Source organism: Chionomys nivalis, chromosome 1 (assembly GCF_950005125.1).
Source record: "Chionomys nivalis chromosome 1, mChiNiv1.1, whole genome shotgun sequence".
Lineage (NCBI taxonomy): Eukaryota > Metazoa > Chordata > Mammalia > Rodentia > Cricetidae > Chionomys > Chionomys nivalis.
In genome coordinates this window covers 64,150,306-64,165,385 of record NC_080086.1, presented here as the reverse complement: position 1 = coordinate 64,165,385, position 15,080 = coordinate 64,150,306, and the positions used below count along the sequence as shown (strand labels likewise).

The 15,080-nt window shown below is 43.1% G+C and overlaps 1 protein-coding gene across 1 annotated transcript in view; it reads right to left on the bottom strand.

Moving 5' to 3' along the window:
* Positions 1-502: 502 nt before the first annotated feature.
* The window catches only part of Gmcl1 (germ cell-less 1, spermatogenesis associated), a 48,425-nt gene continuing 33,847 nt past the window's right edge, over positions 503-15,080 (bottom strand). The window contains exons 12-14 of the mRNA XM_057786381.1: positions 13,202-13,347; positions 10,593-10,680; positions 503-1,804 (exon numbers count right to left, since the gene is read on the bottom strand). Of these exons, the coding sequence (XP_057642364.1) occupies positions 1,676-1,804; positions 10,593-10,680; positions 13,202-13,347 (363 nt within the window). The 3' untranslated portion in view covers positions 503-1,675. The remainder of the gene's footprint in view (positions 1,805-10,592; positions 10,681-13,201; positions 13,348-15,080) is intronic.

The window sequence follows — 15,080 nt, the reverse complement described above, 5'->3', positions numbered from 1 at the left end:
TTGTTTTTTAGAAACAGTCAAGCTGGGAGGTGGTGGAACACACCTTCAAACCCAGCACTTGGGAGGCAGAGGTAGATCTCTTTGAGTTCAAGGTCAGCCTGGTCTACAAAGTAAGTTCCAGGTTAGCCAGGATTGCTTACACAGAGAAACCCTGTCTTGAAAAACAAAACAAAAACAAACAAATAAAAACCAAGCGACCAAATCTGAAGCTGCTAGCCCCACTGACCCAGGTGACCTTCCCGCAGACCCCACAGTGAGCCTGCCTTGCGCCCTCTGCCTCAGAGCAAGGCTGCTCTAGCTCCTTTTCCCAGAAGCCACTGTGATTCAGTCTTCCAGTTCAGTTGTTTTTCCTCTTGATCTCTAACAGAATTCTGCTTTAAAACAAAATAAACACAAAGAACCAAATACTTGGGAAAAAAACTGAACTTTAAGAGGAAAAGAGAATCCTCGTTTCAGGTGAGGTTTTCGAGTCCACCTTCAAACAGAAGCGTATTCCTTTTCCAAATGATCATTTTATTTGAACAGATACATAAAAATGATTCCAATTTAAAAAAAACTACTAAAACATACATCAACCACAAAAGCACTTACTCTGACTGGAGGAAAATGAGAGTGGCTATTTTCAAAATAGCAATAAACACAAAGAACCAATGTATACAAATCATGACAGCATACATCTCATTCTTGACAAAAATAGGTTGTTCTAGCACGAAGGCTTTGTTCCAGCTCCTCCTGTACATTCACCACGAATCCGTTTGCATGTTGACTCAAAGGCACTCAGTTCAGAGGTTAGAAAGTCCTGAGCTTAAGTAGGAAACAAGATTCCCAACTAAAATTTGAAGATAAATTCCAACGATCAGAGAACACAAAATGTTTGAAAATGCAGTATTCTACATAAATAACTCATAACAGAGAACACAGAAAGTCAGACAAGACCGCGCACATAAGGCGAAGGAATATCTCAGAATCAAACCGATTTCCCTTATTCAAGTTTATTTCAAGTCCTAAAGCTGATTGTTGTTGTCATTTAAAATTGTAGGAAAGTTAAAGTTTAAAAAATATGAAAAATGCCCGAATTTAGATTAAAAACAAAAACAAACAAAACTGAAACAGAAACAGTTCCTAAGCCTAGTCTCCCAAACCACGAGAAGGATCTGATGGGAAGCGGCGAGACTGGAAGGTCTCAGACTCAGTAGAAGTCTCAACAAGCGACTGAAAACCTAAAAGACGGCGTTAAGGGCACCAGCTGAAAGAGCATTTATAACTGACCATTCAAGCTATGCCCTTAGCATTCTCTTAACAAAACAGAACAAATTTACAGATGAAAAGGAGAAGCTCACTTACATCGGGCAGGTAATTCAAGCTCAAAATTCAATCTATATTTTGTTGCAAAGAAATGAGAAATTTATCGAAAGCAATTTTCTACTGCTACTAAATTAAAGCGAGAGTTGATATCCTTTTAACATACAAGGTTTGACAGGTACTGCCTTAGTTTACAGTACGTTTTCACATGTGCATAGAGACGTGATGCGGGTGAGGACATCCCCTGCAGCGTCCATGAAGTCCATAAGGGCCCAGCACTGTTAGTCACCTTGGACGTGAACGCAGGAGGCTGTGACGTTAAAGCTGCCCTTGACAGTTTTCAGAGTGCTCCTCTTCCCACGGAGTGCTTCCTTCAGTTTCCTGGGATTTCCGGGTGACGGTGACTTTCAGTTCTTTTTTCTGGTGATATGTACAGGAAGTTACAGCAGATATACAAAGGGAAGACCAGAAGCCTGCTGTCCAAGTTCATCACCACTTGCTCCTATAAGACAGACGGGTGGGTTACGACAGCTAGACAGCAACATTTCACAACATCTGTAAGTCCAGCTGCGGAGTAAGAAGGCAGCGCGGGGTGAGGCACTCACCACAGCTCTAGTTGTAGACACATTTGTGAGCTTGTTACCTGCATTTTCCTCCCTGTTTAACTCCACACTGAGAACTAAGGCTGACAGACAGAGCAAGCTACTCAACAGGGCAGCTATTCTCTATCAAGCAGGGCACACAGCTCAAAGGCAGAGCACACTCACACTCTGAGCTCATCACTATTTTAGTCTAGCATGCACAGGGCTCTAGTTTCAACCCCCAACACCTGAAACAACCAACATACAAGTCCCCTGTGCACAGTGAACTGCTCACTTGGCTTCAGTTTTTAATACACTGGTACCAATCACAGGACTAAGGCAGCGAGTCACTGCTGTCATCACCAAGCAGTTCCTGCCCTCATCTAAATCCCCCACTGTGCCTAGAACACATCACATACAAAGTATATCATGTACAAGCATTTTGGGTTCACCTACATCTATGCACATGAAACAAAGACAGGTGAGGAGAGCCACAAGAGGACCTCTGATGCTTTGGATCTCTCTGGACCTCACAGATCTGTCCCAAGACCAGAGAGCAGAGTAAGTCCTTAAAGAAGCAACACTGAAATGCCATTTCTACACCTAGCCCCGAGGGACAGCCCATGTGCTTCAGGCATTGGTCATGTTGTTCTAGATATTTTGGAGATGCTGTAAGCACTGTTTAAAGAGAGTATGAAATACCAATTTCTATGAAGATCAACTTATGCGACCGACTGACTAAAGTAGACTTAAAGAGTACAACTTTGTTGGGGGTTTCACTGTGTAGCTCTGGCTGTCCTGGAACTCCTTCTGTAGACCAGGTATGTCTCGAACACACAGAGATCTGCGAAGCTCTGCCTCCCAAGTCCTGGGGTTAAAGGTGTGTTACTACTGCTAAGAAGAATACAACTTTGTATTGGGAGTGTGTGCTTAAGAACATAAATTTAGGTAAATGTATAGAAATTTTATTCAAATATAGGCCAGAATCTCTCTGTACTCACCCCACAAGGGAAGGCAGTATTCAGGAAAATCTCAAGGAGTAAAATCAGGACACTGTCATACTGGCAGATGGGAAAACTTTTGCCAAAAGAATATCAGCACACATCTGACATTTGCCTTGGGCAAAACCTGTCCCTTCAATTTGAATATAGGTTTACTAAACTTTTACATCACTTTACTAACTTGATAATCTTTGAAGTCACACACATTGATGATTAAGAAAAAAATCACAATTGTGCACTGACAAAAAACAAACATAAAAAAATAAAAGCAAAATAAAAAAAATAAATAAAAAAAACAGTCAACTACTGAACCACACCTGAGTCAAGGAAGAAATTAAGAAAGAAATTAAAGTCTTCCTTGAATTTAATGAAAATAAAGAGACAACATACTCAAACCTATGGGACACGATGAAAGCAGTGCTCAGAGGAAAGTTCATAGCACTAAGTGCCCACTTAAAGAAAACGGAGAAAGCATACATTGGGGACTTAACAGCACACCTGAAAACTCTAGAAAAAAAAGAAGCAGACACACCCAGGAGGAGTAGAAGACTGGAAATAATCAAACTGAGGGTAGAAATCAACAAAATAGAAACACAGAAAACAGTCCAAAGAATCAATGAAACAAAAAGTTGGTTCTCGGAGAAAATCAACAAGATCGACAAACCCCTATCCAAACTAATTAAACGACAGAGAGAGAGCACGCAAATAAATAAGATCAGAAATGAAAAGGGGGACATAACCACAGACACAGAGGAAATTCAGAGAATCATTAGATCTTACTACAAAAGCCTGTATGCCACAAAACTGGAAAATGCAAAAGAAATGGACATTTTTTTGGATAAGTACCATATACCAAAGCTAAACCAAGAACGGGTGAACGATCTAAATAGACCTGTTAGTCGTCAAGAATTAGAATCGGTTATCAAAAATCTCCCTTCCAAAAAAAGCTCAGGACCAGACGGTTTCAATGCAGAATTCTACTAGAACTTCCAAGAGGAGCTAATACCTATACTTCTTCTTCTTCTTCTTTTTTTTTTTTTTTTTTTTTTTGGTTTTTCGAGACAGGGTTTCTCTGTGGTTTTGGAGCCTGTCCTGGAACTAGCTCTTGTAGACCAGGCTGGTCTCGAACTCACAGAGATCCGCCTGCCTCTGCCTCCCGAGTGCTGGGATTAAAGGCGTGCACCACCACCGCCCGGCTTTCTTTTTTTTTTTTTAAATATTTATTTATTATGTATACAGTATTCTGTCTGTGTGTATGCCTGAAGGCCAGAAGAGGGCGCCAGACCTCTTTACAGATGGTTGTGAGCCACCATGTGGTTGCTGGGAATTGAACTCAGGACCTTTGGAAGAGCAGGCAATGCTCTTAACCACTGAGCCATTTCTCCAGCCCATACCTATACTTCTTAATGTATTTCACAATATAGAAACAGAAGAGTCATTGCCAAATTCCTTTTATGAAGCTACAGTTACCCTGATACCAGAACCACACAAAGACCCAACCAAGAAAGAGAATTACAGGCCTATCTCACTCATGAACATAGATGCAAAAATTCTCAATAAAATACTGGCAAACCGAATCCAAGAACACATCAGAAAAATTATCCATTATGATCAAGTAGGCTTCATCCCAGAGATGCAGGGCTGGTTCAACATACGCAAATCTATCAATGTAATCCACCATATAAATAAACTGAAAGAAAAAAACCATATGATCATTTCATTGGATGCTGAAAAAGCATTCGACAAAATTCAACACCCCTTTATGATGAAGGTCTTGGAGAGATTAGGGATAAAAGGATCATACCTAAATATAATAAAAGCTATTTACAGCAAGCCGACAGCTAACATTAAATTAAACGGAGAAAAACTCAAAGCCATCCCACTAAAATCAGGAAAACGACAAGGCTGTCCACTCTCTCCATACCTCTTCAACATAGTGCTTGAAGTTCTAGCAATAGCGATAAGACAACATAAGGGGATCAAAGGGATTCGTATTGGAAAGGAAGAAGTTAAGCTTTCGTTATTTGCAGATGATATGATAGTATACATAAGCGACCCCAAAAACTCTACCAAAGAACTCCTACAGCTGATAAACACCTTTGGGAATGTGGTAGGATACAAGATCAACTCCAAAAAATCAGTTGCCTTCCTATACACTAAGGATAAGGAAGCAGAGAGGGAAATCAGAGAAACATCACCTTTCACGATAGCCACAAACAGCATAAAATATCTTGGGGTAACTCTGACCAAGGAAGTGAAAGATCTATTTAACAAGAACTTTAAGTCCTTGAAGAAAGAAATCGATGAGGACACCAGAAAATGGAAGGATCTCCCTTGCTCTTGGATTGGGAGGATCAACATAGTAAAAATGGCAATTCTACCAAAAGCAATCTATAGATTCAACGCAATCCCCATCAAAATTCTTCACAGATCTGGAAAAGACAATAATCAACTTTATATGGAAAAACAAAAAACCCAGGATAGCCAAAACAATCTTATACAATAAAGGATTGTCTGGAGACATTACCATCCCTGACTTCAAACTCTATTACAGAGCTACAGTATTGAAAACAGCTTGGTATTGGCATAGAAACAGAGAAGTCGACCAGTGGAATCGAATAGAAGACCCTGGCTTTAACCCACAAACTTATGAACACCTGATTTTTGATAAAGGAGCTAAAAGTATACAATGGAAAAAAGAGAGTATCTTCAACAAATGGTGCTGGCAAAACTGGATGTCAATCTGTAGAAGAATGAAAATAGATCCATATCTATCACCATGCTCAAAACTCAAGTCCAAATGGATTAAAGACCTCAATATCAGTCCGAACACACTGAACCTGATAGAAGAGAAAGTGGGAAGTACTCTACAACACATGGGCACAGGAGAACACTTCCTACGTACAACCCCAGCAGCACAGACATTAAGGGCATCATTGAACAAATGGGACCTCCTGAGACTGAGAAGCTTCTGTAAAGCAAAGGACACTGTCACTAAGACAAAAAGGGAACCCACTGACTGGGAGAAGATCTTCACCAACCCCACAACTGACAAAGGTCTGATCTCCAAAATATATAAAGAACTCAAGAAACTAGACCGTAAAGGGCTAATCAACCCAATTAAAAAATGGGGCACTGGGGCTGGAGAGATGGCTCAGTGGTTAAGAGCATTGCCTGCTCTTCCAAAGGTCCTGAGTTCAATTCCCAGCAACCACATGGTGGCTCACAACCATCTGTAATGAGGTCTGGCGCCCTCTTCTGGCCTTCAGGCATACACACAGACAGAATATTGTATACATAATAAATAAATAAATATAAAAAAAATGGGGCACTGAGCTGAACAGAGAATTCTCAACAGAAGAAGTTCGAATGGCCAAAAGACATTTAAGGTCATGCTCAACTTCCTTAGCGATCAGGAAAATGCAAATCAAGACAACTTTAAGATACCATCTTACACCTGTCAGAATGGCTAAAATAAAAAACACCAATGATAGCCTTTGCTGGAGAGGTTGTGGAGAAAGGGGTACACTCATCCATTGCTGGTGGGAATGCAAACTTGTGCAACCACTTTGGAAAACAGTGTGGCGGTTTCTCAGGAAATTCGGGATCAACCTACCACTCTTGGGAATATACCAAGAGATGCCCTATCATACAACAAAAGTATATGCTCAACTATGTTCATAGCAGCATTGTTTGTAATAGCCAGAACCTGGAAACAACCTAGATGCCCTTCAATGGAAGAATGGATGAAGAAAGTATGGAATATATACATATTAGAGTACTACTCAGCAGTAAAAAACAATGACTTCCTGAATTTTGCATGCAAATGGACGGAAGTAGAAAACACTATCCTGAGTGAGGTGAGCCAGACCCAAAAAGAGGAACAGGGGATGTACTCACTCATATTTGGTTTCTAGCCATAAATAAAGGACATTGAGCCTATAATTCGTGATCCTAGAGAAGCTAAATAAGAAGGTGAACCCAAAGAAAAACATATAGGCATCCTCCTGAATATTAACCTTCATCAGGCGATGAAAGGAGACAGAGACCCACATTGGAGCACCGGATTGAAATCTCAAGGTCCAAATCAGGAGCAGGAGAGAGAGCATGAGCAAGGAACTCAGGACTGCAAGGGGTGCACCCACACACTGAGACAATGGGGATGATCTATCGGGAACTCACCAAGGCCAGCTGGCCTGGGTCTGAAAAAGCATGGGATAAAACCGGACTCGCTGAACATAGCGGACAATGAGGACTACTGAGAGCTCAAGAACAATGGCACTGGGTTTTGATCCTACTGCACGTACTGGCTTTGTGGGAGCCTAGGCAGTTTGGATGCTCACCTTACTAGACCTGGATGGAGGTGGGTGGTCCTTGGACTTCCCACAGGGCAGGGAACCCTGATTGCTCTTAGGGCGGATGAGGGAGGGGGACTTGATGGGGGGGGAGGGGGAGGGAAATGGGAGGCGGTGGCGGGGAGGAGGCAGAAATCTCAAATAAATAAATAAATAAATAAATAAATAAATAAATAAATAAATAAATAAAAGTCCTGATAAAAACATGATGTCAGGGGTCTGAGTGCAGTTAAAACTGGCCTCAGGTAGGTCAAAGGGCTAACTCCAGGGAAAAGAGGAAGCCGATGTGGACATTGATTGACGCCAAAAGGACACATCAATCTTTGGGTAAGCTACATTAATCCCTGGTCTCCAATTCCTACCGCACAAGATGGCTTCCAGCATCCTCAACTTTTTAAACTCCACCCTGTAGACTCCACTGAAACAGCATGGTGAGGGGTCCTGCCGGGTCTACTCTGGCCTTGCATGGCAGCAGCACACACAACAGGTTCTTTCTACAGCAGGGCCTGCTTCCAGACAAAGGAGCCCACAGTCTGATGTATGTGCAGGGTGCTACCTCACCCCGTGTTTAAACCCATGCCCCTCTAACCTCCACTGGAGCCTTCAGGAGAGCAGCAGCTGCAACTCTTTCTTTCCAAGGCATCTGTCCTATGCTTCTGCTCACGGCCTTCATCTCCCACCCTGTTCCTGATGTCTCCCAGGTTATTTATTCTTTTATTTAGCTCCTATCTGACACAGCAGTCTTTGATCATAACACATACTCAGGTCGGGGCTTAGCGGGACAGTGACACAAACAGTTTTATAATGAAACTTGGGTACATGTCCTCTGATTCACCAGTTTACACAGGAAGTCAAGAGCAAACAAAAATCCAATGATACTGGTAATCAAACAAATTAAAATTGAGGCCAACACAATTCAATCCTTCCTTCCTTCCTTCCTTCCTTCCTCCCTCCCTCCCTCCCTCCCTCCCTCCCTCCCTCCCTCCATTTCTCCCTTCCTCCCTCCCTCCCTATAAAGACTTATCTATTTCCTATGTTTGTGTGTGCCTGACTGTGCCCTCAGGAGTCAGAATAGAACCCTGATCCCTGGACCTAGAGTTACAGACAGTTGTGAGGTGTCAAACATAGGTGCTGGGAACTGGACCCATGTCCTCCGCAAGAGCAGCAGGAACTCTGAACCACCAAGTCACCTCTCCAGCCCCAAATTCACTTTCCACATCATGTAAGAGAGCAGAATGAATGCATTACTCCACCGGATGCATGCTCCTCTGCTGCTCAGAGGGCTGCAATTTGGCCACTAGGATATGCATGTGCTGCCAGGAGTAGTGGCACATACTTGTAATACAGGTAGTCAGAAGACTGAGGCAGGAGAATGTCCAATTAGAGCCAGTCTGGGCTAAAACAAAGAAACACACAAATAAATAATAGAAAAATGTATGTGTATGTATATGTATTTCTTGTAGTAAAAACGTTAAGACAACTTTTACACAGTTAAGATGAGTGATCTAAATTATTGTATTTTCTATTTTTTTCTAGTGCTAACACCTGTAACACAGGGAAAGCACACAAGTAACCAACTAAAAGGCTTCGCCTGCAGTCCATCACACCAGCTCTATCTACCTGTACTGAACTCTCTCCACTTCCTTTCAGTTCTAAAGCGACCAGCAGTTCTCTTGCCTCCTACCTCACTCTCTGAGGCATCTTACGCTCACATTTTCAGTACAAGTTTTCCCTGAGCTGTCAGTCATCACACCTTCCACCTGAAGCATGGGTCAGGGCTTCTTCTGAATTGTCAGCTGTCACATCTACTCTCCCTCAACATCACACAGTGCTCTGGGATCATACCAGAATGCTTCTTCTACTAGGCTACACCAACACACACTCATGTGGATTTCCTCCACCACAGGAATAGGACTCCGCATGCAGTAGGAGCAAAAGCACTGGGCAAATAAAATGGGTAGGTATGATTAACTTGGCCTGGAGCCTTTTAGCTTTCTGGCTGCTTTGAGCTGTGGCTGTTTGTTATCAAGTTCTAGACAGACAGTAAAGACAGACAATGCTCATTTAGTCCCAGGGCCAACAGGGAACTTTAGTGTAGGAAGACAGGGATTTGAGGGCCCTCGTTCCATATCTGTTGAAAAGGACATTCCCACAGCCTATTTGCCATGCCTGCATCTACTTCTTCCATGGATCCACAGTAGCAGTAGTGCTCAGGGCCTCTCTCACATAAGCCACGCCCTCTGCTATGAGCTGCAGCAGCAGCAGAAGTGCACAGTGGGACTGTGTGAGAGGTTCCTAAGGCACGTGAGGGCGCAGTATTGATTCTCCACGGTCCCTCAGGCTGGCCCCTCTAGCTGAGGAAACAAGGGCTCTAAGTCCTTTCTGAAACAGGACCCCATTTTCAGTGTGGTAGGCTTCTAAAGGAAACAAACTTCCTCACTATTTAGCACTTTTATTTTTGTTTCTGAAAACAGTTTACTTTCTCATCCTAACATTTCAAAACTTATACAAGCATTTGGATATATGACATGAAAAATGACTGCAGAGAATATGGAGAATATTATGGATGTCTATCCTCTTCCTACCCAGGAGCACTAGAGGGTGGTCAGGCATCCTCAGGACACCTGCCGTGAGAGTGGGAATAAACATCCAGGTGCAGGGCTTTGTGAAGAGGATGCCAAAGTCATCATTTCCTTACTGCCAACTCTTCCCCTCAGATGACTTCTTGTTTGTTTGTTTTGTTTTTTGAGACAGGGTTTCTCTGTATAACAGCTCTGGCTGTTCCCAAAATTTGATTTATAGACTTCTAAGGCTGGCCTCGAACACAAAAAGATCTATCTGCCTCTGCCACCCAAGTGCTGGGATTAAAGGTGTGCACCACCATCACCTGGCCAGGTGATCTTTTTGTTTCTGTGCTCTCATCCAGTTTCGAAGGGTACATAGAGATCAGAGAATCAGATTTTAGAACATCTTAAGTCTACACAGATTCATTTGTATTTCATACATACATACATATATACGGACTCAATATAATTTTATGCATCGTTTATTGAAAATATTGTTTCATGATGGAATGCTCCCTGTGGTGTTCAAAACACTTCAGATTTTAGTACAGCATTTTGGGTTTATCTAGAGTGCTGGAGTCGACTGAGCTCTGCAGAGGACCCCAGATCTAGAGAGCTGGAGTTGACCGAGCTCTGCAGAGGTGACCAGGATATTTTCACCTTTACTTTGAAAAAAAATTAACAATATTTCACATCAAAATATTGTCATTTAATGTCAGTTTTAAGAGCTTCAAAGACTCCAAGCACACATATGATGCAGTAAAGTGGCAAGCACACAAGCACACATACCTGATCTTTTTCAAGTGTCAGTATTTGGTAGCCAGTTGCTCGACTGCATATGAGTTTTCCACTACTGTCAAAAGAAGCCAATCGCAATCTAGAATTTAAAAAAAAAAAAATCAATGTTTAAAGTGAAGACAAATATAAACAAATCCTTCCTCACTCTATTTTATTCTCCTTCTATATTTCCTGAAAGTCTTATTTTTGGCAGGGCTGCAGACTGAGTCCAGGCCTAGGGCTAGGCAAACATGCTACCACAGCTACAGCTCCAACCTTTGGTTTTTAGGAACAGGTCTCATTATGTAGCTCAGGCTGGCCTTCAACCATGACCTTCCTGCTTCCACCTCCTGAGTGATGGGATTACAGGAGTGTGCTCAACACAAGATGAGTCCTTTATAAAGGATTTTCAAGTCTTTTCAAAATGTTACATTAGCTCCAGTCAGATTTCTAACCTGTGTTGTTCTAATTATTATATAAAAACAACTCTGAAGTGCCCTTTCGTCACTGTGACGAGACATAGCACATGAAGCTATTTGACTTCTTTACAAAGGCATCCCACATCCACCTTCAGAGCATTTCCGCCTTCCCAGCTGACACCATCCCCATTCAACAGTAACTCTTCAAATCTCTTCTCCAGAACTGGTGCTCACCAGCCTACTTTCTGTCCCTATAAACTTTTCAATTCTAGGCATGAGTGGAATCAGGATGGCTGTCCTTTTGTGACACACTTAACTCACTTCACAGGGTCTTTGCTGGACTCTCCTTTCGAAGGATGGCTCATGTTCTGCTGTGTGTACATTATCACATGTTTACCCTGTTATCTGTCAAGCCGCACACAGGCTGCTTCCACCCTTTAAGCCCTTGCTCCTGACTCTTTTGGAACGTCCCGAAGGGGAGCTGGTGGACTGTAAAGAACGTGTTTATTTTCTGCAAAGGGTCTTATTGTGCATGCTGCAGCAGCAGCATTTTGTACAAGGTTATCAGCAGAGGACAAGAATCTGGTTATTCTACAGCCTTGTCCATGTTTGTTATTGTTTTGGATGTGAAACAGCATTTTATTGTAGTTTTTATTTCACTTTCCAAATGACTAGCGATATTAAGCATCTTTTTGTTCACCTGACATTTATATATATTCTTTGGAGAATTTGTGTGTGTGTGTTTGTGGGGATGTATGTATATGTGTATACATAGAGGCTTGATATCAATAGGGGGTGCCTTCCTCTAGACCTTTGGGCTTACCTATTTGGCTAAGTAGGCTGAACAGGAGGCCTCCATGCTTGCCTGGCAAGCACTGTACTGAATGAGCCATCTTTCCAGCCTTTTGGAGAAATTTTAGGCAAGTTCTTTGGTGCTTTGTTTGCTGGATCTGCAGGACTAAATCCAGAGACTTGTGCAAGCTCCATGACTGCCTTGGCCACTTTTAATCTGTATGTTTTTAATCATAAAAACATATTTTTTGTGTATGGGTTTTTGGTGCCTGCTTGTATATATGTGCACTGAGTACATGCCTGGTGCCAACAGAGGGTGCTAGTCCCCCTGGAACTGGAGTTACCGATGGTTGTGAACTGGATCTGGGTCCTGGGTAAGAGAACTACCCATGGAGCTGGGACTGTGTGATCAGTCTCATACTAAGCTAGAACTACAAACCTCTCCCACACCTAGCAGTTTTCAGTCGTAGTTTTTGGTCTGCTGTGTACTGAATGCTAATCCCATCAGGGATCCGGTCTGCTTGCAGAGGTCCTCTCCCCTTCTGCAGCGGCCTGCTCACTGGTACTCACTGACACATATGCTTCTTGAGCCTGTGCTTTTGGCATCACATCAAAGAAGACTATACCAGGCCAGGAAGGGGTGGTGCACACCTTTAATCTCAGCACTTGGGAGGCTGAGGCAGGTGAATCTCTGTGAGTTCCAGGCCAGCCTGGTCTATAGAATGAGTTCTAGGACAGGCTCTAAAGCTACAGAGAAATGCCCCCAACAAAAGAAGTCTAGTCCAAATCAAATGTCATCAAGCCTTTGCCCTGTATCATCTCCCAACTATGTCAACAACTTTAGATCTTGCATAATCTCTTAGAAGTTCTGTTTTAGAGACAGGGTCTCATTACATAAATTCACACATGTAAACAAGTCTGGTCTCAGACTCACAAACATCTGCCTGCCCCTGTCTCCCAAGTGCCAGGTTTAAAGACATCATACCATTATGTTTGGCCCCTTTGAGTTGATTTTTTGCAAACAGCATCAGTCAGCTACTTGCTCCTGCCCGTCCATAGCACCACCTCCAAGAAGTGATTGTCACTTAGCTTTCAGGCAGCGTTGGACACAGCATGCCTGGCAGAACACCTGTCTTATGCTAGTTTGCACATTTTTATTTGATAGGACTATAACATGCTGACGGTTCCAAGATCAGAATCAAGTGGTCCGTCATTCCTGCTCTGGCTGCTAATCCTGGCAATCAAGACCTTCTATTCTTGTTTACTGAGAAACATTCAAAGAAATGGGAGTTTTCTCAGCTCCCGGTGCTTTCCCATATACTGTGTCTTACCAAGTCCAAAACTGGTGATCAAGGTTTCATTTCATTTCTTACCCTTCTGCTGGCGTAGGAAGTGGGGGTGTCATCCTACCTAAATGCTATGCTCCTTCGAGGCTGTAAGCTGACAGATCCACTGCATGGCTGATTCAGTGTATTCCGTTTGAAAATGATGTACCGATTGGTGTATGTCACAAGGAGGTCAAAGCCGAAATTAAAACCTGTCCACCGCCAGCAGTACTAAGGGATACAAAGTATTCATTTCAGATCATCACATGAGAAAGTCACAAATTAAAAGTTCAAGTGTCTTTTGTTTTGTTTTGTGTTTCTTTCATTCCAAGTGTCTGCAAGGGAAAGCACTTCTGTCAGTGCCTCCCTATATGGCTCTGTCAAAACATCAGCCCTGGACTCGACACCCTCTGTGCCTAGATTCCCCTTCACACTGCAGTCCCATCCCAGGGAATCAGGCCTCCCACTGCAGTTCTGAGTAAGGATGGCTTGGGTGCCTGGCATCTGTAGTGGAAGATACTAGACTCAGAAGCTCTCTAAAATGCTCCAGTCAACCACCAGACACATGAAAACCACTCCAGATACCACCTCCACAGCTACCAGTTAATCAGAGAGGGAAGTAAGGCAGGCACACCCTGGATTACACAGTAACTCAGTATTCACTGATATGTACTGAGCATCTGTTATACACCAGCCTCAACTCCAGGGAGTGGAGGCACCGCAGTCAGTAAGTTACTGCCCCAGTAGAATTTATATCGTACTCCTGAGTGCTTACATGGTAGACAGAGGATGGGATATGTGGGATGAAAGAAGAGGTCAGGAGAGTGACAGAGAGAAGGGATTCACAACTAGGGAGCCTGGGGAACAATGTGAGGAGGAGTCCAAGGAGCTTTGGGGAAGAGGCTGGGTCAAGGAGCAGACTAGGGATCTGGTTGGGGAGGGAAGTTCTGCTGGTGAAAACATGCTGGACCTCTCAGTGAGACAGTGAAAAGGGCTGCATGGCTAGGCCAGGGCAGGCAGGGACAGGAACTGGAGATGGGTTCAGGGGCAGTCAGATGCCCAAAGGGGCAGTCTAGTCTCTGATAAGGGAGAGTGTGGGAGGCTAAGAGAATATTCTAGGAAAGAAAGCAGTATGATCTACCTTACATTTTCAGATTACTTTGGCTGTTGTGTGGGAGACAGGATACAAAAAAATAAGAGTGAAATTGGGAGGAATCTGTAAACTGGAATATTGTATTCGTATGATGTAGTGGGAAGATCGTCCAGTAGCCCAGGCAGGAGAGACTGTGACCTGGGCTGAGTGTTAATGCAGAGGAGATGAAATGCATTTGAACGATTTACCCTTGAGGAATTTCTCACGGACACCACAAGTAAAAGGAAAGAATTAGGCATCTGTATACATGCAGTTTGGAGCATATATGACAGATGAACAGAGAGAGGCACTATCTCCAGGTAAGGAATCCTGGGGAAAAGCGAGGGATGCTCCCTCCATCTGAGATGCTCTAGGTATCTGAGAAAGATGCCCAGTGGGAGTCAAGGGCCACTTCTGCAGTCAGGCTGTAATGCCAAGGGAATAAACAAGAGCATATGGGACTAAGAACCAAATCTCAGTTCCAGTGATATTGCTAAGGAAGAGAAGAATCTAGTAGACTTTAGGAGGATCAGTCAGTGATGTAGGAAGACAACTGTCTGAACATTTGTCATGGGAGTCAAGTGGAAAGAGACAGGGAATAAGTGAAAAAGGTCACTGTTGCCAAGAGCAACAGGAATAGAACTCCACTTGAACATGGATCAATATCAACACTGCTGTAGTGAGAATGGCTGGAGGGGAGTCAGAAGAAATACTGTGCAGCAAGGAGCAGTCCGAAGTGACCACAGTTACAAGTCGAAAGAGTAGTGTGGATGGTGCAGCAGAGGGAGGTAAGAACTGCAGGTTTCTCAGTGTTAAAACAGATATAATCAAT